Raw genomic sequence first — 22,733 nt, 5'->3', positions numbered from 1 at the left:
AATTAGAAAGCCAGATCAAAACATATGGCTTCCATGGAGCCTTAAACTCCTTCATTTTCATGGTGTTGGCCTCAGGGGCTGCGTAACAGAAGGATGAATGATCCAGCCATCCGTGGTGTAAAGAGGCAAGTTTCCCGACATAGCAAAATTCTCTGGACCGTCTGAACCACACCACCATGATGTTTGGACTAGATATAAAGATTTATTGGAAAATAAAACTCCAAGGTGGTTGTCACCAATGGGGGCTAAGGCTCAGAGAAAACTTAACATGGAGGCCAAATGGCCAAATATTGGGAAATTTTGGAACAAGAAGGGGACAGACTGAAATTGCAGAGTTTTGAGAAATTAAAAGATAAAGTGCGAGATTGGCTTCATTATTATCAGATAATGGAGGTTTACAATTCGGATAAGAAAGTTGGTTTCCAGGTGGAAAAATCTAAATTGGAAACAGAATTGTTAGAACCCAAAACTAAGACTTTGTCAAAAATGTATAACTTGCTGCTGAAATGGAATACTCAGGATGAGACGGTTAAATCTGTAATGATTAAATGGGCACAAGACGTTGGACATAATATTATGTTTGCTGACTGGGAACAGTTGTGGACGACAGGGATTAAATTTACGGCATGTAATGCCTTAAGAGAGAATATTATGAAAATGATATACAGGTGGCACATGACCCCAGTCAAGCTTGCAAAAATCTATCATTTGCCCGATAATAAATGTTGGAAATGTAAGGAAACCCAAGGTACATTCTTTCACCTTTGGTGGACGTGCCCTAGGATTAAGGCTTTCTGGGAAATGATATATAATGAATTGAAAAAGGTATTTAAATATACCTTCTTGAAGAAACCAGAGGCCTTTCTCTTGGGCATGGTCGGCCAAGTGGTGCCAAAGAAGGACAGAACGTTTTTTATGTATGCTACAAGAGCAGCAAGAATACTCATCGCAAAGTATTGGAAGACGCAAGATTTACCCACTCTGGAAGAATGGCAGATGAAACTGATTGACTGTATGGGATTGGCAGAAATGACTGGCAGAATCCGTGACCAGGGAGAAGAGTCGGCAGAAGAAGATTGGAAAAAATTTAAGGACTACTTACAGAAATATTGTAAGATTAAGGAATGTTGAATGATGCTGGATTGAAATTGAGTGGTTTCTAGCTGTAATGATATAAAGGAATATGAAAAAAAAAAGGATTGGATAGAAAATAAGGTGTTATTATAAGCTGTAATGCTTTAAGTTAAGGATTTGCTGAACAAATAATTTGAAATGGAATACAAGAAGGGGAGGTATGAGGAGGTCAGAGAAATATGTTATTGAAAAGTATGTTTTATGAACTATGTCTTTTTTAATCTTTCTTTGTTTTTTCTTTGCATAAAAAATTGAAAACTTTAATAAATATCTTTTAAAAAAAATGAACCACACCACCATGGTTACTTCTTTTGCAAATACTTTAGTGATTGCTTATCAATTAATAGCCTGATGATATCCCATTTAGGACAGTAACTTCCCAAATCAAATCATGCTAAGCTGGTTTTTAGGCAATTATTTGGCTGGCTCTATTTCTCTCTTTCTTTTTTTACTGCAGAAGGGAGAGGCGGTTCTTTGTTTCTCTGCTAGCCAGAAAGGTAAAAGAGCCTTTTATGTTTTCTCTGGTGAAACTTCAGCTTCGGGGCGGCTCTTGGCACAACTCTCTTTACTTTGAAAAGGAGCACGCTGAAAATCAATTCCGTGGCCTCTTCCAACACCCGAGGAGGAGCAAAGCAACCCTCTTTTGCTGTCACTTCAAAGCACTGCGAAAAGGCGAGCAGTACAGCGACGTTTGCTGCGTTGTAATTTTTGTGAGCCGCTTTGGAGCTCAACATTTGGTTGTGAACGGGATGCAAATATTGAATAATAATACTGTGCGGGGAGAGGGTTTTGTTATTAACGTGTTATTAAGCCGCCCTGTGAACCTCGGATGAAGGGCGGTAATTAAATTTAATAAACAACAACAACTTAAAAAGGAGGGGATGTAATATAATAACACTAATGACGACAGCTTGTTTTTATTGGAAGGCCGTTTCCTAATCCTCCTCCCCCTCCCTGGCAACGGGCGTTTCCGTTCTAAACCGGAAGTGAGGGCCTGCTTGCTTTTTCAAACGCCTCGCCTTGGCGGCCGGAAATGACGTTCATCGGAGACTTCCGGTCGCTTTCCTCGCCCCTGAGGCGGGGATGAGGCTGGCGAGCTGGAACGTCAACGGGCTCCGGGCTGGGTTGGGACCCGCGGGGTTGAGGCCGCTCCTGGACTCCCTGGGGGCGGACGTCGTCTGCCTGCAAGAGACCAAGGTCACCCGTGAGTCGACGCGAGGAACACGCGTTCACACGTGCATAAGCAGTCCAGGGCAGGGGGCGAACGTGTAGGGCCCAGAACCGGCTTAGCTGGCGCCGGCTGCCTTGTAAAGGTTTATGTCATGACATGGCGGGGGGGGGGTCCGCTGTCTGTTGTTGGACTACAGCTCCCATCATCCCTGACCACTGGTCCTGCTAGCTAGGGATGATGGGAGTTGTAGTCCAACGACATGTAGGAGGACCTCCCCCACGAGGTTGGGAAAGACTGCCCTATTTCAAAATAAAAATTTGCATTTTCAAAAACAGGAACAGAGAGCATATTTAACCCCTTTCCGTTCCGTCCATACATATACCATATGACTTCCCTTCCACGCTTTTCCTGGTTCCTCTGCTTTTCTACTACGCCGTGTAATCCACATCTTTTACATGATCCAATTTGTTATCTATTAAATACTCTTAGCAATTCCAACTCTGCTGGATTTACATGAGACCTGCTAATCTATGTATTTGTCTATACTGATTCTTGAAATAGTCAATAAGCATCCATTCCCCCTTATAGTCCTTATCTTCGTTTTCTCTTATCCTGTTCGTCAGACCAGCCAGTTCAGCATATTCAAACATTTTTCACTGCCATTCTTCCTTGTTCTCCACCTTTGTGCCAATAATGTTCTAGCTGCAGTGGTAGCGTATAGTAATAAACTCTTGGGTTTTGGACCTCCATTGTTACCATCCTCAAGAGAAAAATCTTGGGTGTTTTTGGGAAAGCTTTTTTTAAAGTATCTTTTTTAATTCATTATATATAGTTTCCAAATATTCCTTAATTATTTTACAGTACCACCACACTTCCAACATATACCTTTTTCTTTTTTAGACATTTTTGCCAATCTGGTGGGTGCTAAATACCATCTGTGGGCCATTTTCATAATATTTTCTTTTATCGCATAACATGCCATAATTTCTTTTCCACAACTTTTCCCATAATTCATATTCAGTATTGTGACCCCATCTTGTGCCCACCTAACCATGCTCGATTTCACAAATTCCTCTTTAGTTTCCCATTCCAACAGCAGTTTGTACATTTTTAATAATACTTTTATATTTGTATCTAATAAGTATTTGGTAAACTGAGGCTTTTGTTCTGCAAAGCCATTTTTCCTATCTATCTTAAACAATTCATTAATCTGATGTACCTGTTCTAGATGACAGGTAGCAGAATGGGTTAAAGAGACGTGTCTGACACCCCTCCAACGTTTACAGGTGGGAAGGGCAGTGCCAACTACAGATGAGAGGCAAAGGGTCATAGAATCATAGAATCATAGAGTTGGAAGAGACCACAAGGGCCATCGAGTCCAACCCCCTGCCAAGCAGGAAACACCATCAGAGCACTCCTGACATATGGTTGTCAAGCCTCTGCTTAAAGACCTCCAAAGAAGGAGACTCCACCACACTCCTTGGCAGCAAATTCCACTGTCAAACAGCTCTTACTGTCAGGAAGTTCTTCCTAATGTTTAGGTGGAATCTTCTTTCCTGCAGTTTGGATCCATTGCTCCGTGTCCGCTTCTCTGGAGCAGCAGAAAACAACCTTCCTCCCTCCTCTATGTGACATCCTTTTATATATTTGAACATGGCTATCATATCACCCCTTAAACTCCTCTTCTCCAGGCTAAACATGCCCAGCTCCCTTAGCCGTTCCTCATAAGGCATCATTTCCAGGCCTTTGACCATTTTGGTTGCCCTCCTCTGGACATGTTCCAGTTTGTCAGTGTCCTTCTTGAACTGTGGTGCCCAGAACTGGACACAGTACTCCAGGTGAGGTCTGACCAGAGCAGAATACAGTGGCACTATTACTTCCCTTGATCTAGATGCTATACTCCTATTGATGCAGCCCAGAATTGCATTGGCTTTTTTAGCTGCCGCGTCACACTGTTGGCTCATGTCAAGTTTGTGGTCAACCAAGACTCCTAGATCCTTTTCACATGTAGTGGTCTCAAGCCAGGTGTCACCCATCTTGTATTTGTGCCTCTCATTTTTTTTGCCCAAGTGCAATACTTTACATTTCTCCCTGTTAAAATTCATCTTGTTTGTTTTGGCCCAGTTCTCTAATCTGTCAAGGTCGTTTTGAAGTGTGATCCTGTCCTCTGGGGTGTTAGCCACCCCTCCCAGTTTGGTGTCATCTGCAAATTTGATCAGGATGCCCTTGAGTCCATCATCCAAGTCGTTGATAAAGATGTTGAATAAGACCGGGCCCAAGACAGAACCCTGTGGCACCCCACTAGTCACTCTTCTCCAGGATGAAGAGGAACAATTGATGAGCACCCTTTGGGTTCGGTCAGTCAGCCAGTTACAAATCCACTGAGTGGTAGCATAGTCAAGACCGCATTTTACCAGCTTCTTTACAAGAATATCATGGGGCACCTTGTCAAATGCCTTGCTGAAATCAAGGTAGGCTACATCCACTGTGTTCCCTTCATCTACCAGGCTTGTAATTCTGTCATTATGCAGGGCTGCAACATGGTGAGATATATTTCCTTGAGAGAAACATTTGGGAAAGGGGTACCCTTTGCCTAGGAATAGGATGAGGAACCTGTGGCCCTCCCATGTGGTTGGACTACAGTTCCATTAATCCCTGACCATTGATTTAGGCTGGCTGGGGCTGATGGGAGTTGCAGTCCATCAACACCTGGGTGGCAGCAGATTCCTCCATCTCTGCTCTAGGAGTAAAGCAATGGAGAGTGAGGAGTCAAAAGAGAGGAAGGGACAAATCTTTTACAGTGTTGGTGGAAGACATCTATTAAAAATCCTGCCCCCCCCCTTGCAAAAAATCTGGATAAGCTACATTGCTGAGTGAACCTGCATTGCTGTGACCACATTGCTGGGCAAACCTGTAACCTTTTGCACATTAGAAAAAAGACAACAGCAAAGAGTGTGAATTTTTAAAAAAATGGTTTTCTGGTGCCATGTCTCCAGCCTGATGGCTTTCCAAATTCTGTTTTGTTCTCAGGGGACCTGCTGGAGGAGCCACTGGCAATAGTGGAGGGCTATAACTCTTATTTCAGCTTCAGTCGCATCCGCAATGGCTATTCAGGTTAGTGGACAGTAGCAAAGGGGATCAGCCGCCTCTCAGGTTGCCAATGTCTCAACATACTCCTGTAGCTGTGTCTTAAGTGGTGACTTCATCTGTCACTTTCAGATGGCATTGATTTGCCTCCCTGCCTGAAAAATATCCCCTGCTTTTTTACCACCAATCAAATCACCATTATTTATTTATTTTACTGCGTATAATTTGCATACCACTTGATTTTTTTTATAAACCCACAAAGTGATGTACAAAGTGGTGTGCCTTACCTCTGTAAGGTACAGAGGTTTCAATTTGTTTCTTTCTCTTGTATCTTGTATCAAATAGATAGCTTTATAGCCAAATTTGAGAGCCCAGAACAAACTGTTTTCAGTCTCTCTTTGTCTTCTAGGTGTTGCAACATTCTGCAAAGTCAGTGCCACCCCAGAGGCAGCTGAAGAAGGCCTGTCTGGGCTGTTTGCTAAGCACGATGGCGCAGTTGGTTCTTATGGAGAGACAGAGGGCTTCACAACTGAGGAGCTACAGGCATTGGACAGTGAGGGCCGGGCTGTGATCACACGTCACCGTATTCGGTAGGAACAGGAAGGGGTGGGGTGGGGTGGGGTGGGGTGGGAGGGTCTGCAGAAAGTTCCTGTTATTGCCATTGGCTCACAGCTCTGCTTGGTAACTGACAGCTGTTGTAGTCGAGAAAATTGCGGTCTTAAGAGTGTGAGCCAAGAAATGCCCAACTCAGATCTAACCCTCAAGGATAAATTTATTACAGGGCCTGTCACCTTGCTCTTAACTCCATTTGTGATCCTGGCTAATAGTAACAAAATAATTATAACTACTTTACAGGGCTGTTGTCAAGGAGAGTTGAAAAGAATGTGTGTGTAAGAGAGAACAAGTTTCCAGGATTTTTCAGATTTTCCTGGGCAGCTAAGAGGGCTAGATGCTTTCTTTTTAATTTGAAGCAAAATTGAGATTTTTTGCAATTTTGCATCACATGCTGGGTTACACATCGAGGTAGGTAAAGTTGAAGGACCGCATGGCAGTTAAGTCCAGTCAAGCTTGACTATGGGGTGTGGCACTCATTTCACTTCAGGCCGAGGGAGCCAGCGTTTGTCCGCAGACAGCTCTCTGGGTCATGTGGCCAGCATGACTAAACAGCTTCTGGCGCAACAGGACACTGTGACAAGTGCCAGAGCACACGAAAACCCTGTTTACCTTCCTGCCGCAGTGGTACCTGTTTATCTACTCATGCTGGTGTGCTTTCAAACTGTTAAGTTGGCAGGAGCTGGGACAGAATGAATGCCACACTGACACCACTGCAGCCATAAATATTTTCAGAAGTATGCAGAATGTTTCCAACCCTGGCTTTAGGAGCAAATTGCGGATTGCTGACTGTTCTTTCCATTTTAACACATGGAATTTCCTGAGCATCCTCAGTCTTGATAGTGGAATTGCCTAAACCTGTTGTGAAGATGTTAATGGGTCTGTGTCTATAACTTTCCTAGCCAGCCATGAATCAGGGAGCTTGAGCCATTAGTAACTGAAGTGTGACAGCATTGATGTGCTTTGTCCTTTCACTGCAGCACTTCAGAACAGCAGGAGACCACGCTGACAGTCATCAATGTGTACTGCCCTCGTGCAGACCCTGAAAAGCCAGAGCGTGGGGACTTCAAGCTGCGTTTCTATCACCTCTTGCAAGCTCGGGCTGAAGCACTTCTCAGAGCTGGAGGGTATGTGTCACTCCTCTCGTTGGCTCAGTGCAGTCCTAGACATGCTTATTCTGGAGCTTACTCCCTAGTCAAGCCTTTGGTGCTCCAGTCCCTTCCAGTGTTTTGGACTCCGACTCCCATCAGCCACAGCCAACACTGGTGGAATAGTTAGAGCAAAACAGCTGGAGGGAGCCACGTCAGTGAGCCCCACTGAGTTCAGTTCTACTTATTCCAGAGCAAGCATGCAAAGGATGTCCTAGTTAAGTTTGCATGAGATCGTACTGTTGTAAAGGACCAAGCTGTGAAACTCCTGGTGAAGTTTGGGGCACACAGATGAGTGCCCCAAACTCACTTGGCTATTCTCCAGAGGGGTAGCCAATGTGGTGTCCTCAATAAATCATTGAAACTCCATCTCCCTTCAGCTCCAGCCAGCCTGGCAAATGGTGAGGGATGATGGGAGTTGTAGTCCAGCAACAGCTGGAAGTCAGTAGATCAGCTACCCCTGGGGCTAGCCACTGTTGTCTCTGCCTCTATCCTCGTTCCAATGTGGGAAGAATACTGAGCTGTGCCATAATTGCTGCAAATACATGTGAGGAACCTTGAGAAAGTCAAAGAGCCCTATATGAATGATGCTGATGATATTTCATTGCCTCAGCCGTTATCCCTTCCCTGTCCAAGCCAGCTTCCAATCCACCGACCTTCTCCAATGGAGTCAGGACTGTTGGGATGAATGGGGTCTCGCCGTCTTGCCTCTTTGCCTTGCGACTCATGCACATTTCCTCTCTCCGTCTAGCCATGTGGTCATCCTGGGGGACATCAACACAGCACACAAGCCTATTGACCACTGTGACCCGGGAGATCTGGTGAGCAAGCTGCCCACTTTATGCAGCTGCCTTTACGCTCTACAGTACAGGGCCTGGCAGTGCTGCTGCAGCGGCAGGAAATCTGTTTCTCACAGACATGCACAGAGTTGGGTGGGGAGTCCTGACACATAGGAAGCTGCCTTACTCTGAGTCAGATCCTTGGTCCATCTAGTTCAGCATTTTCATCACTGACTGGCTGTGGCTCTGGTTTCAGACTGAGGGCATTCAGACTGAGACCTTCCCAGCCCAACCTACCTTGAGATGTTGGGAGTTGAGCCTGGGACCCTTCTGCATGCTTGGCTAGTTCTAGGCTCTGTGGTTTAACCCACATCGCCACCTGCATCCCTTGATGGAAGGGTTACAAGAAACCAATGCATAGACGGCATTTGAAAGCACTATGGAAATCTTAATTTGTGAAGAGGCTGCATCCTAATGTTTTAATGTTGTGTTTTAATCTTTTTTAAATTGTATTTTAATCAACTTGTTTTTATTATTGGTTGTTAGCGGCTCTGAGGGACGTGGGTGGTGCTGTGGGTAAAACCTCAGTGCCTAGGACTTGCTGATCGTAAGGTCGGCGGTTCGAATCCCCGCGGTGGGGTGAGCTCCTGCCGTTCGGTCCCAGCTCCTGCCCACCTAGCAGTTCGAAAGCACCCCCAAGTGCAAGTAGATAAATAGGGACCGCTTACTTAGCAGGAAGGTAAACGGCGTTTCCGTGTGCGGCGCTGGTGCTGGCTCGCCAGTGTAGCTTAGTCATGCTGGCCACGTGACCCGGAAGTGAGATGGGCGCGCAAACCCTAGAGTCGGTCACAACTGGCCCGTACGGGCAGGGGTACCTTTACCTAGCCGCTCTGAGCCTGGTCTTGGCTGGGGAGGGCAGGGTATAAATAAAAAATTAATAATAATAATAATAATAATAATATTAATAATAATAATAATAGCACTTAACGCTTCCACCCCTGTCACTTGCAGGAATCCTTTCAGGAGCATCCCGGGCGCCGCTGGCTGGACAGTTTCCTGTGGGAGCAAGACAAGGATTCCCAGGATGGGAAGTGCTTTGTCGACACGTTCCGTTTTCTGCACCCTGGTCAGACTGACGCCTACACCTGCTGGTGCAACGTAACCGGGTCCCGGCAGCTCAACTACGGCACCCGCATTGACTATATCCTGGCTGATCGTGCGCTAGCATTGTCAGAGCTGCAGGATGCCCAGCTCATGCCAGACGTCTTTGGCTCCGACCACTGCCCTGTGCGGGTGGCGCTTAGGAGCGTCTGCCTGGGGGCACCCCGCTGCCCACCTCTCTGCACCCGCTTCCTGCCTGAGTTTGCTGGCACCCAGCAGAAGCTCAGCCGCTTCCTCGTGAAAGTGGAGCGGACCAGCCTGCCAGAGGAGAGGGGCCAAAAACGGGGCGGGAGGGAACCAAGTGTTGCAGGGGGTTCCAAGAAGAGACGGGTGGGTCCACCACAGAAGGGGCAGGGAGATTTGCGAAGCTTCTTCAAAGCTGGAAACGGCAGGCCTAGGGTCACCACCAACAGTGCCAACTACCAGTCGGTAATGAAAACAAGGACAGCAGAAGATTCTGGGGTGGAACATCCTCTTGACGCTTCTGGAAGGATCGCTGATGAGCATGGGGTGGAGGAAGTTGCTGGTGGGACCCAGCCATGCGCTGGGAGTTTGAGAGAGGAGCCCATTCTGGGCATGGCCAATGGAGAAGCTCTGGATTGTGGGAAAGGCTCGGTCCCCTCTAGTTCAAACCAGTCCGCTGCCCTGTGGAAGTCTCTGCTGCCAGGCCCTGCTCGCCCGCCTCACTGCAAGGCCCATGGAGAGCCCTGTGTCCTGCGGACAGTGAAGAAGCTGGGATCAAACTCTGGGCGGCGCTTTTACGTCTGCGCCCGGCCTCTGGGGAAGCCGTCAGATCCCCGCTCCCGCTGTGACTTCTTCCTGTGGGCCAGTCGGGGGAATCCTTGAATTGAGAGGAGAACTGAAATGAGAGGATGTTAGCGGCGCGGTGACCCCTAAGTGGAAAAGAAGGGGTTGGTTTCTAATGGAAAGTATCCTGGATGTCTCGCTGCCTAAGAAGAGAGGGGAAGGCAGCCTCTGTGGCAGAGTGAGGCCTAGGCTTATTGCCAGGGGGTCAAAGAGGTCAGGCCCAAAGTTTCCATGGGATCATTTTGGGCTGTGCCAGTAGAAACTTACTTTTGTACCAGAGCACGTTGGGAGCTTTGAGGCCTTTGATGCCAGACCCTGCAGACAGAAACATTGTTTAAAGAGGAAGAAATGATTGGTTTTATTATTAAATCGACAGTTTTACGTGCTAGGACTAATACAAGCTTTGGGAATACGCACACAGACTACCCTGACTTGTGATGAGCATTTTCTGGATTCATGCCCACCAAACCTGCAGTTAGGCTCTCTCTAACATTGGGTGGAGAGGTGCTCTTGAATGGTGCTTTTGCAGCAAGTTGCTCTTTCCCCTTAACTGCCCTCCCCACAAACCCCTGTAATAACAGTGATGCAATTGCTGGGAGGTGATTAATCCTTATTTGGGGCAGGGGGGATCTTATTTTTTTTACTTTTGATAAAATAAAGATGTTGAAAAAAATAATCCCTAAGCGTTTGCTCTGTGGGTACAGGGAAAGTTGGATTTCTTATGTTCTCTGAAAAGAGAGTTGGGTGATGCTGAACAGGTGTTAAGGTTCTGATTCTGAGGAATGGCTGTGCTGTTATGGCACTCCTGATCATAGCTGTCAACCATCCCTTTTTTGCGGGAAATGCCCTTATTTCAGCGCCACTTCCTGCTGCTATCCCGGATTGTTAGATGTCCTGTAGACAGCCCCTGGGACAGGTGAGGCTGCTGATCCCTTATTTTCAAATCTGAAAGTTGACAGCTATGCTCCTGATCCCTGTGGCATAAACTGCCCTGAGTGCTTCAGCTATTGTGGTGACAAAGGGATTAAGCCCAGGTTTTGCAGATTAGCACAACTGAGTTCATATTGCCTGTACAGGATTGCCTTGGGGCAAAAGGGTGCGTCTTGCTTCCCTATCTGGGAATAATGCATGAAAATTCCTGCTGGCTGTCATTTGGATTGCAAGACATGGAACTTTCCCCTTCCATGGGTTTCAGTGTGTGTGCTTAGGGAAAGTGGAGCCCTCTGCTGAGCATCCCTGGTACTACTAGCATTATGCCTTAAAGGGGAAAACCTGAATTGCCATTTGCTCCAATTCAGTGGTTAAAAAATGGGTTTCTCAAGGAAAATGGCTAGGGATTGGGGGAAACACTCAGACACGGGCTAGGAAAGTGCAAACCTGTGCCTAGAAAGCACAGGGCAAAAGGCAGGTGTGGACAAACCCTGTGTCAGGTATGGGCAGGAGGTAGATTAGGAGCTTATCTGGAGATTCCTGGAAATTTTGTAGTAAATCAGCAAAGATTTCTGACTCCCAATTTGGTAGCACCAACCAAAGGGCTTCCCCCCTCCCTGCCCCTCTTCTACATTAGGCTATTGAAATTCAAACAAGAACAAAATCTTAGGAGGAACCCTGGAATGGAAAGAATTTTGAGCTCAGCTTTGGTGCTGAAAACGAATTTCTATTCCTCCATTCTTGGTGTAAGTCTGCAGATGAGCAAGAGACTTCAAGGACATGTTCCATTCAGTAAAAAAAAAAATGCTCAAAGAAGGTGCAGAGCAGGGCTGGTGGAGAGTATGGCCTGGGGAGAGTCTGGGGAGCAGATAGGATTGGAGGGCCGCATTTGGCCCCTTGGCTTTCAGTTCCCCACCCCTGTGGCAAGCAGAGGCCTGTGCCTTCCCCTGTTCTGCTTGCCACCTGGAGAAGCCCTGCCCATTTGGACACTTGAATTCCATGAATGTGGGAGGCAGCGAAGGAGACACAGCAGACAAAGTGGCAGATTTTTATTACACTCGGATACCCTCTTTCCATTTGGCAGCGTCAATGTTGACATCCTTATGTCTGTTTCTTGTAAGGTTGTGTGTGTGTGTGTGTGTGTGCGTGCAGAGGCCGGCTCTTCAGGCGCAAAGAGTGATGTAGCGGGGCCCCATATTCCCGAAGTAATCCCTCTCCCACTCGCTCATGAGGGCAAAATGCAGCGGGCGGTGGCAGAAGTTGCACTCGGGGGAGACTGCGGCTTGCAGAGGCAGCCCTACCTCCTGCCAGGCTGCCAGGAGCTTCTCTGGAGAGGGAATGGAAAAGGAAGGCATTAAATGTAGCCAAGCCAAGCCATGCAAATTGCAAGTTTCATTATTATTTTTTGCTGAGTTGAATAATGGGCGGTGGTATCTGTGCTAAGCACCCACCGGGGCTTATGGGCCAATGCCCTTGGAGCTGTTGAACTATTTCTGAAGAGGAGTCTGTGGCCCTGTTAAAATCCAGAAGAACCTAAGAATAGCCTAAAGACCAATCTAGTCCAGCATCCCATTCTCACAGTTGCCAACCAGATGCCTGAAGGAGCGTCTCCACCCCCATCGTTCTGCCCGGACACTGAGGTCCAGCGCCGAGGGCCTTCTGACGGTTTCCTCGCTGTGAGAAGCCAAGTTACAGGGAACCAGGCAGAGGGCCTTCTTGGTAGTGGCACCCGCCCTGTGGAGCGCCCTCCCACCAGATGTCAAAGAGAAAAACAACTACCAGACTTTTAGAAGACATCTGAAGCTTTAGGGAAGCTTTTAATGTTTAATAGGTTATTGTATTTTAATATTCTGTTGGAAGCCGCCCAGAGTGGCTGGGGAAACCCAGCCAGATGGGTGGGGTATAAATAAATTTATTATTATTATTATTATTATTATTAATTTATTTATTTTTTATTATTATTATTATTATTATTATTATTATTATTATTATTATTATTAGAAGCCTGCAAGCAAAAGCCCTCTTCCCTCCTGCGGTTTCCAGCAATAGGTATTCAGAAGCATTGCTGCCTCCAGCTGCAGAGGTAGAGAGAGCATAGCCATCGTGGCTAGTGGCCACTGGTAGCCCTTTCCTCCTCCATAAATATGTCTAATCCTCTTTTAAGGCCATCCTAGTTGGTGGCCATCACTTCCTGGGAGACTTTGACTATGCATAGTGTAAAGAAGTACTTTCGTTTATCTGTCCTAGATCTTCCAACATTCAGCTTCATTGAATGTCAACAAGCTCTAGTGTTACGAGAGGGATAACAGCTTTTCTCTCTCCACTTTCTCCTTGCCAGGCATAATTTTGTAAACTTCTATTATGTTGCCTCTTACTTTCCCTTTCCCAAAACTAAAAAGGTAAAGGATCCCTGACAGTTAAGTGCAGTCACAGACGACTCTCGGGTTGCGGCACTCATCTCGCTTTACTGGCCAAGGGAGCCGGCGTACAGCTTCCGGGTCATGTGGCCAGCGTGACTAAGCCGCTTCTGGCGATCCAGAGCAGTGCACAGAAGCGACGTTTACCTTCCCACCGGAGCAGTACCTATTTACTTGCACTTTTTGGCGTGCTTTCAAACTGCTAGGTTGGCAGAAGCTGGGACCGAGCAATGGGAGCTCACCCCGTTGCAGGGATTTGAACCGCCAACCTTCTGATCAGCAAGCCCCAAAGTCCCAAATGCTATAACCTTTCTTCAAAGGGGAGTCTTCACTGACCATTCCCTTGATCCATTGGGAGAAGAGGCAAATGCCAACCCGGCACAGGAGTAAAGCTCCTAAGAAGCCCAATATATAGACTGTGCCATCTGGAGGACAGCTGGTTTGGTGCTATGCAAAGGAGCCATAAAACTGATGTGCTCCCCTCTCCTGTAGCATGCAGGTGTGAAGAGGTGAAGATGCCTTTGCTTCTGTCTTCAACAAACCACAGTTTGTTGCTACATGCAAGTCAAGACAAACGTCAGTTAGTTTTAACTATGGTTTGTCCAAAGGAGCCACCTGTAAACTGGTTTATAATTCTGGCTTTTTGACCAAACCATTGTTATTTGAAAGCAGAAGCAAATGCTTCCCAGTTTATTCACAGCTGCAGGTCCTCAACTATGGCTTAGCATTATGTACGAATGAGGTCACAGCCTCCATTTCTATGTTAATGGCTTCATTTTCTTTTCTTTTTACAACTCCTAACTGCATGTTTGTAAGCCTACCATTATTAGTGTTTGCAACTCTAGAACCATGGTCTTTATTACAGGGAAACACGGTCCCAACTAGATCATGTGGTCGTGGTGACTTAAAAAGGTAAAGGTACCCCTGCCCGTACGGGCCAGTCTTGACAGACTCTAGGGTTGTGCGCCCATCTCACTCAAGAGGCCAGGGGCCAGCGCTGTCCGGAGACACTTCCGGGTCACGTGGCCAGCGTGATATCGCTGCTCTGGCGAGCCAGCGCAGCACACGGAAACGCCGTTTACCTTCCCACCAGTAAGCGGTCCCTATTTATCTACTTGCACCTGGGGGTGCTTTTGAACTGCTAGGTTGGCAGGCGCTGGGACCGAGCAGCGGGAGCGCACCCCGCCGCGGGGATTCGAACCGCCGACCTTTCGATCGGCAAGCCCTAGGCGCTGAGGCTTTTACCCACAGCGCCACCCGTGTCCCCCGTGGTGACTTACCCACAAAGTAATTCATCATGGGTGGTGTGTGATGGGGCGAGGGGGCCAGCCGCAGCAGCTCCTCCCCCCGAGGCACAGTAGGGTAATTGATGGCTTGGACGTAGATGTTGTATTCAGCCAGAAGCAGGTCACAGAGGTGAGAATTCAGGGCTGCGTCTCCAACCTGTGGAGGAGAGAACCATACATTGCTAAGAGAGTGAAGCCGGAGGTCTAGTTCCTTGGTCCTCCCATCCTGCCTTTTGTAGCTGTCAATGACCCAGCCAAAACATCAGCACCATTAAGTCCCTTTGATTTAAATAGAACCGGAGGGAGTCCTTTTACACTTTTGTAAAGCGCTATGAATGTAGCATAAAAGTAATAACGAATATTGATATCAGGGTCTTCCCCAGCGAAACTGAGATTTCAGTGCTTCATATTAGCTGGATTGTGCCATACACTCTGCTGCTGTTCTTCAGAAGACAACTGGGGTCCTCTACCCATAACACTAGATAAACCCATGACTGCCCTGGGCTTTCCCCACCCTCCTCCTCTCCTCCCCACTGGAAGGTTGCCATTTTGTATAATTTTCTTGGAGTGTTTCCTACCCTTTGTGTGTGAGAGAGTTACATCATTCTCCACCACCACCAAAATACTCAGAATGGTGTTAGGTCCAGGACCCTGTGGAGCATGCAAAAACTTCCAACATATTTGCTTGCAGCAGCAGCAATAAATAAATAAATAATGTCAGGGGGGAAAACAACCACCCCATGCATTTAAAATACATTCATACCACTTTAACAGTCACAACTTCCTCCAAAGTATTCTGGGAACTGTGGTTTATCCCTCACAGAACTATAATTCCCAATATTGTTTGGAGGGGTGGGGGAAGCTGTGCTACTCCTGTTGAAGAGCCCTTCCTCTACAAAACTGCTTGATGGGGATGGGGAACTTTTACCCTCCAGGTGTTGTAGGTCTCCCAATCATCATCATCCCCAACATAAGAACATAATGATATTTCCGTATAACAATAAGAAGAACCTTAACACTAGTGAAGTTAGCAAAAAGTTATCATACTCATGATAATAAATGCTGGAAATGTAAAGAAAAAGAAGGAACCTTTTACCACATGTGGTGGACGTGCCCCAAGGTAAGACTTCTGGGAAAGGATTTATAATGAATTGAAAAAAGTGTTGAAAAACACATTTATTAAAAAAACCAGAAGCCTTTTTACTTTTTACTTGGTATAGTGGTGGGTGGGGTGAAATCCCCCAAAAGGATGTTCCTTTTTTTCTTTATGCCACAACAGCTGCGAGAATATTGCTAGCAAAGAATTGGAAGAAGCAACTATTTACCAACTATCAAAAGAATGGCAGATGAAGATGATGGACTATATGGAACTTGCCGAACTGACCAGGAGACTCCGAGACCAGAGAGAAGAGACGGTGGAAGAAGATTGGAAGAAGTTTAAGGAATATTTGAAAAAATATGTTAACATTTAAATCTTAGAATAGCTTTGGAAGTGGATATAGGTGGCAGGGTTAGAAGTAGAAGATAGTGTATTTTATAAGTGATAAAATGTTAAGTTTTTTATGGATAAAGTAAGTGCGGGGGGGGGGGAGATGGTTAGAAATTATGATACATGTAAACTGCTAAAGATGAAGTAAAATGAAAATCAAATAGGTAGGACTTGGGGAAGCCCACTTAACAATGTTTAGAAAAATAAGGATATGGCAAGAATATGTTTGTATTGTTTGTATTTTCTGTTTGTGTTTTTTATTTGTGTTATAAAATGAATAAAAAATTTTGGGGGAAAAACACAATAAAAGAAGAGCCTGTTGCAGCAGGCCATTTAACCGTTTTGTTCAGCAACCTGTTGTCACGATGGCCAACCAGAGGCCTCTGGGAAACCTGCAAACAGGACCCAAGCGCTCTTCCCCTCTGGTGGTTTCCAGTAACTGGAATTTGGAAGCACTGCTGTCTCCAACTGGGGACCACGCTGCCTGGGTCTGGCTGGGTCCAGCCACACCTGAAAGGCTCCAGGCTGCCTAATGCCACTGTTGGATAATTTCTCCTCCCCCCTGGAGAAACTTGGTGAAATAGCCCTCCCTATTTCACCCCTGGCAAACAGAGTGTGGAACTTAGAGAGGCCGTTTCTGCGTAGTTTTCGTCCCGGAGAGCCATACCCGTATGGGGATGATGTGACTGGGGCAGCTGACCACAGGGAGCCCGGCGTCCATCAACAGCTGGCGCATGTGTTTGACGTTGCGCTGGTGGGAGCGGCGCAGAGCCTGCCCCTCGGGGCTCTTCAAGACCCGGACCGATTCCAGGGCCCCGGCCAGCACCATGGGGGGCAGGGAGGTGGTGAAGATGAATCCCGCCGCATAGGAGCGCACTGTGTCGATCAGAGACTTGGTGCTGGCCACATACCCACCCACACAGCCGAAAGCCTTCCCTGCAAGGGGAGGGAAGAAAAGGCAGACATTAGTCCATGCACTCTGGAAGCACACCTAGGCTCTGCACTGAAAATACAATGGTGAATGCTGCACGCAGACAATCCAAACTGTTTGCTAAAGGGAGTTGGGTTCTGCAAGTTGCATAACTTTAGGCAAACTGAGGAACCTCATGTGTCTTATTTTGCATCCTTGTTTCAACTTGAGATGGAACTGCGGGCATCTGTCTGCCTTGAGAGACAATGGAGTACGCCTCTGGAGGTGAAGTGAAACCGCTGCGTTAGCAGCACTGAAGTGACCTCCTCAGGGCACAAGCCTGGGTGGTGTGTATGGAGGTCCTGGGCTGCCCAGATGACAAGATGTGGTCTCACTGATGTGGTCTAAAGAAAGGAAAGTACAGTGGTACCTCTGGTTACGTACTTAATTCGTTCCCGAGGTCCATTCTTAACCTGAAACTGTTCTTAACCTGAAGCACCACTTTAGCTAATAGGGCCTCCCGCTGCCGGAGCACAATTTCTGTTCTCATTCTGAAGCAAAGTTCTTAACCTGAAGCACTATTTCTGGGTTAGCGGAGTCTGTAACCTGAAGAGTATGTAGCCTGAGGCGTGTGTAACCCGAGGTACCACTGTATATAAAGCAGATATTTGGGGGGGAACTTTCATTCCTCACTAGCAAAGTTCTTAACCTGAAGCACTATTTCTGGGTTAGCAGAGTCTGTAACCTGAAGCGTATGTAACCTGAAGGGTATGTAACCTGAGGTACCACTGTAATACATTTGACACCAGCTTGGCTGCAAGAGTTGCCAGAAGGAGTTGTACAAGGTACCGTCCAACTGCCTTCAGGACTCCACTCCAGATTTGTGTAGGGCTTAAAGGTAAAGGGACCCCTGACTATTAGGTCCAGTCGTGGATGACTCTGGGGTTGTGGCACTCATCTCACTTTATTGGCTAAGGGAGCCGGCGTACAGCTTCCGGATCATGTGGTCAGCATGACTAAGCCGCTTCTGGCAAACCAGAGCAGCGCCAGGGCTTACTCCTTAGCTTCTTCTTCTCTTGAAGATGCTTCCTTTCCAGGTGGATGAGCCTCATCTGCCCCTCACTTCCCTCTACAGCATGTGCAGAAACCACCTTCTTGACCATTGGTCTCACCTGCTCAATCTGCCCAAGCCTGTCTTCACATGCAGGGGAAGTTCCTAACTCACCGAGGGTTTGAGATCTGTTGGCTACCCTCACCTGGTCTAGCCGGCCAGTCGAAGCTGTTCCAGGTGTGGCCACTGGAGAACCACTTGCCTCCAACATGGTGTTCCTTCCTGACCAAGTCTACCCCATCAGCTTAAACTTGCTGCTCTGTGGCACCGAGGACCATAGAGTTTTAGGCCATCTTTTAGGCCACCTACTTCAACTTCCTGCTCAGTTCAGGAAATCCGGTGCTAGAACATCCCAGACCTTCACCATAGTCCATCCCTCCCTGATGCCCTTTTCATTAGGGGCCGTGGCTCACCCTCAAACTTACCCAGGGTGCCAGAGACGATATCTATCTTGCCCATCACTCCGTCGCGTTCACCAATGCCAGCCCCGTGGGCCCCGTAAAGTCCCACTGCGTGAACCTCATCCACGAAAGTGATGGCTCCATAGCGGTGTGCCACGTCACACATTTCCTCCAGTGGGCAGATGGCACCTGCAGACAGAGAAGACTTAATGCATGAAGGATGCTGACCCTTACTGGCCTGGATTGCAAAGGAGGTGCAGTAAGGAAAATGTGCAGAGTAATGTTTTGAAGATCAAATGTTTTGAAGATCTCAGCTTTGATCAAATCCAACACAGGATTTCTTTTTTAGCTCTTCTATGTAAAATCAAGGATGAGGAACTTCTGGACCTCCAGGCTATGACTCTCAGCATCTCTGACTATTGCCCATGCTGACTAGGGCCGATGGGAGTTCGGGAGCACAGATGGAGGGCCACAGATTCCCAGCCTCTAGGACAAATGAACTTTCTGCTGGTAATTGTTTGAGAGCCAGTGTGGTGTAGTGGTTAAGAGCGGTAGTCTCGTAATCTGGTGAACCGGGTTCGCGTCTCCGCTCCTCCACATGCAGCTGCTGGTGTTGAATGGTTTATTTAAATGTAAAGGTTCATCATTGTTCCACCCAATGTGTATGTCTTTAAGGGGCCAGAGCAAGGGCCAGAGTAAGATAACGAGACCCAGCTTTACAGCTGTGAAACGTAGCAGGTGCTGCTGAGTTGTATTTGATTAAGGTGTGTCAGCATTTGGGTGTAGTATATAAGGAGCAGCACCTAGCTCTCCCATTACCCTGGGGGATGGGTTGGTGGTTGGGTCTGGTTTGATTGTTAATGTATTTAGTGTAAAAGGAGTTTTTGTTTTTCTTATTAAAACCTTGTTTAAGTTATTTTTGAGTCCTTTCTTTTTAATGCATGATCTCCCCAGCAAGCTCTCTGCAGCGTTACCATACTGCAAACAGCCAACATCTTTGGTTATGGGCCCAGCTGCTGAGTGGATGACTGCATATTTTTGGACTCTGAGAAAGGTTTGAAAACTCCTTCTCCTGTTAGCGTAGTTCTGTGGGTCTGGAAGAGTTCCAGAATGGTTGACCGGGTTCCTGAAGCTGAGAAGGCTCTGGTCTTCCCACAGCTAACAGATGAGAACTATAGTTTGTGGTCTTTTCGGGTGGAGGCGCTTTTGACCTCTAGAGAAGTATGGACCTATGTAACTGATGACCCTCCTGACCCTGTGACTAATGCTTGGTCGAAAGGAGATGCAAAAGCCAGGGCGATAATTAATTTGGCAGTCAGCGACCAGCAAGTAGTCTATATAAGAAATAAGAAAACTGCCAAAGAAATGTGGGACAGTCTTGCAGCAGTGCATGTTAGAAAAGAGTCAGCATCTGCATTGACGTTTTTCAAGCAGTTGTACCAGACGAAGTTGCAGCCTGGTGGTGATTTGGCAGCACACTTGAGACGTCTGGAGGCAATACGCTGCGAATTAATTCGAAGGGACATGGAGATACCTGATATTCAGTATGTTTTTATCATTCTATGTTCCCTTAATGAGGACTTTGATGGTATAGCTAGCCAGATATCTGCTGTTCCACCAGCACAATTAACTGTGGAAGGGGTGACGGCAAGATTAATGGGCGAGTTGGATAGAAGGGGGGCTTGTGCCATAAGCACTCCTATTTCCAGAAGTAATGAGGAACGCCATATGCAAACCTGTGGTGATACAACTGCATTTAAAGCTGCAAAGCGTTGTTGGTTCTGCAATAAACAAGGACATTTTGCAAAGGACTGCAGATCCAAAAGAAAGCAAAGTACTCCCAAGCCTGTTTCTGTTCGTCAGTCACGGTTGTCAGCCCAGCAGCCGACATCGTATAGTAGAGACAGAAACGAGCCGCGAGTTTTCCATGCTAGGACAACAGATCGTAAAAGACTTAAACGTGCCAAGTGGAAGTCTTTTGTTGTGGACTCAGGAGCATCTCAGCATATTTGCAATGATCGAAGCTTGTTTATTTCTTTCGAAGAGGAAATTGGTAATGTACATTTAGCCAATTCACAAGTCTTGCAGTCGCTTGGCAGGGGTACCGTTAAACTTGACTCTTTAAACATTACAATAGCGAACTGCATTTACTGCCCGTCAGTGGACAATTTATTATCAGTAAGGTGTTTTGCTCGTCAAGGCATAGCTGTGCGTTTCTTAAAGTCAATGTGTGAGTTTTTTGATGGGAACAAACGTCTATTATATGCCCGGGAATCTGATGGTTTATATAGACTGTATTTTCGCACCTACTCACAATTGCCTATAAACTGCAGAGCAGCACAGTCAAGCCAGGGGTTGAGGAATGTAAGGCCACATTCCGGGTGTGTCCATGAGGCACACAGAATTCTGGGACACCTGAATTTTGCTGATGTAATTAAGACAAAGAATATTGTTAATGGCCTCAACTTAAAACCATGTAAATTCTTTATGCAATGTCTATCCTGTTGCAAGAATAAGATTAAGGTTGCACGCAAGGGTAGATGCTCAGATAGGAAAGTAACTGAGCCATTTGAGCGTGTACACTGTGATTTAGTTGGGCCACTCCCACCATCATTAGGAGGTTCTAAGTACTGGCTTACTCTGATAGACCAGTATAGTAGATATTGTTGGACTTATGCAATAGCTGAGAAGTCCCAAGCATTTGAGAAGTACAAAGTTTTTTGCAACTGGGTAAAAACGCACTTTAACAAACCAATTAAGAACCTGTTTTCTGACCGGGGTGGGGAATTTGTTTCTGAGGATTTTGAGAAATTCCTGGAAGCGCAGGGGACTACTCATGAGTTATCTTGCCCCCGAAGTCCCTGGCAAAATGGGCTTGTTGAAGTTGTGCAGCGTGACTTACAGGCAGGGGTTAAAACGTATCTGCACGATGCTAATCTGCCCAAAGACTTTTGGGCTGAAGCGCTTAATGCCTTTTGTTATGTTAGAAATCGCAGTTATCATTCTGGTTTAGATGTCACCCCCTATGAAAAGCTGTTTAAAAAACGCCCTAATCTGAAATACCTACGCATTTGGGGTTCAGATGTAATTATGCATTATCCCGCTAAGCAGAAATTGGGTGAACGTAGTGTCCAAGGAAAATTAATGGGCTACCAGCAGGGGGCGTACAGAATTTACATACCAGCAACTGGCAAATTTCATATTACCAGAAGCATGATACAAACTGTAAATTGGAATGGAGTTGCTGTCTTCCAAGATACTGATGGTATAGATAATACTGAGGAAGAAGAGGAAGAAGCAGCAGCAGCAGGAAATGGTGCTTCTGAATTAATGGAAAAAGACAAAAAGTCTGTTGAATCTGATTTGTTTGATGATTTAAAGTCACAGGCACCCAAGGGGAGGTTAGATTCTCTTGAGTTTTCTGATCGTGAGCTTAGTCTACAGGCATCTCTTCAATCTGACAATGATTTACAACCTGAAACTAGTGGTTCACTTAGTCCCATTAAGTCTGAGGAGTCTGACTCTCCTTCCGGACTGAGACGTTCAGATAGAAAGAGACAGAAGCCACAACGTTTTGCAGATGAACATTTTAATACTGTGTATGCCAATAAGGCAGTTTTTGAGCCAAAAAGCTACAATGATGTTCAGAAATTACCTAAGCAACAAGCTGCAAATTGGTATAAAGCTATGAACTCTGAGATAGCTTCTTTAAAAGAGCATAACACTTGGTCTCTTGTACCACAAACCCCAGATATGAGACTTATTGATTCAAAATGGGTTTATAGAGTTAAAATGAATGACAAAAATGAAGTTGTAAGGTACAAGGCTAGATTGTTGCTAGGGTTCTCAACAAATTACAGGTGAAGATTATGATTTGTGTTATTCACCAAGCGTAAAATTTGAAACAGTTAAACTTTTGTTAAAAGATGCATCACAACGTGGACATTCTGTTTTGAAAGACATGTACAAAATATGCTTTATGTTTTTGTTCCACAATGATGAACCGCAGGGGAAATGTTGAATGGTTTATTTAAATGTAAAGGTTCATCATTGTTCCACCCAATGTGTATGTCTTTAAGGGGCCAGAGCAAGGGCCAGAGTAAGATAACGAGACCCAGCTTTACAGCTGTGAAACGTAGCAGGTGCTGCTGAGTTGTATTTGATTAAGGTGTGTCAGCATTTGGGTGTAGTATATAAGGAGCAGCACCTAGCTCTCCCATTACCCTGGGGGATGGGTTGGTGGTTGGGTCTGGTTTGATTGTTAATGTATTTAGTGTAAAAGGAGTTTTT

General features: G+C 46.3%; 2 protein-coding genes across 4 annotated transcripts in view; one reads left to right on the top strand and one right to left on the bottom strand.

Moving 5' to 3' along the window:
* Nucleotides 1–2,166: 2,166 nt before the first annotated feature.
* On the top strand, nucleotides 2,167–10,575 carry APEX2 (apurinic/apyrimidinic endodeoxyribonuclease 2). Its single transcript, XM_053372027.1, has 6 exons — nucleotides 2,167–2,338; nucleotides 5,336–5,419; nucleotides 5,802–5,982; nucleotides 6,985–7,131; nucleotides 7,904–7,973; nucleotides 8,943–10,575. The coding sequence occupies exons 1-6, from the start codon at nucleotides 2,218–2,220 to the stop codon at nucleotides 9,936–9,938; spliced, it is 1,599 nt and encodes a 532-aa protein (XP_053228002.1). The 5' UTR covers nucleotides 2,167–2,217; the 3' UTR covers nucleotides 9,939–10,575.
* Nucleotides 10,576–11,863: 1,288 nt separating this feature from the next.
* The window catches only part of ALAS2 (5'-aminolevulinate synthase 2), a 33,063-nt gene continuing 22,193 nt past the window's right edge, over nucleotides 11,864–22,733 (bottom strand). For all 3 annotated transcript variants that reach the window (XM_053372024.1, XM_053372026.1, XM_053372025.1), the window contains exons 8-11: nucleotides 18,468–18,632; nucleotides 16,689–16,957; nucleotides 14,527–14,689; nucleotides 11,864–12,156 (exon numbers count right to left, since the gene is read on the bottom strand). In XM_053372024.1, coding sequence (XP_053227999.1) covers nucleotides 11,993–12,156; nucleotides 14,527–14,689; nucleotides 16,689–16,957; nucleotides 18,468–18,632 — 761 coding nt within the window. In that variant the 3' untranslated portion in view covers nucleotides 11,864–11,992. The remainder of the gene's footprint in view (nucleotides 12,157–14,526; nucleotides 14,690–16,688; nucleotides 16,958–18,467; nucleotides 18,633–22,733) is intronic.

Source organism: Podarcis raffonei, chromosome 17, assembly GCF_027172205.1.
Source record: "Podarcis raffonei isolate rPodRaf1 chromosome 17, rPodRaf1.pri, whole genome shotgun sequence".
Lineage (NCBI taxonomy): Eukaryota > Metazoa > Chordata > Lepidosauria > Squamata > Lacertidae > Podarcis > Podarcis raffonei.
The sequence above is the reverse complement of the archived record's forward strand: the minus strand, read 5'-3'. Positions and strand labels throughout refer to the sequence as shown.

Excerpts from the sequence above, each read along its gene's own strand:
- APEX2 (XM_053372027.1), top strand. The coding sequence starts at position 2,218 with ATGAGGCTGGCGAGCTGGAACGTCAACGGGCTCCGGGCTGGGTTGGGA. Across the intron at positions 2,339-5,335 it reads GCAAGAGACCAAGGTCACCC|GGGACCTGCTGGAGGAGCCA; the intron begins GTGAGTCGACGC and ends TTTTGTTCTCAG. Across the intron at positions 7,974-8,942 it reads ACTGTGACCCGGGAGATCTG|GAATCCTTTCAGGAGCATCC; the intron begins GTGAGCAAGCTG and ends TGTCACTTGCAG.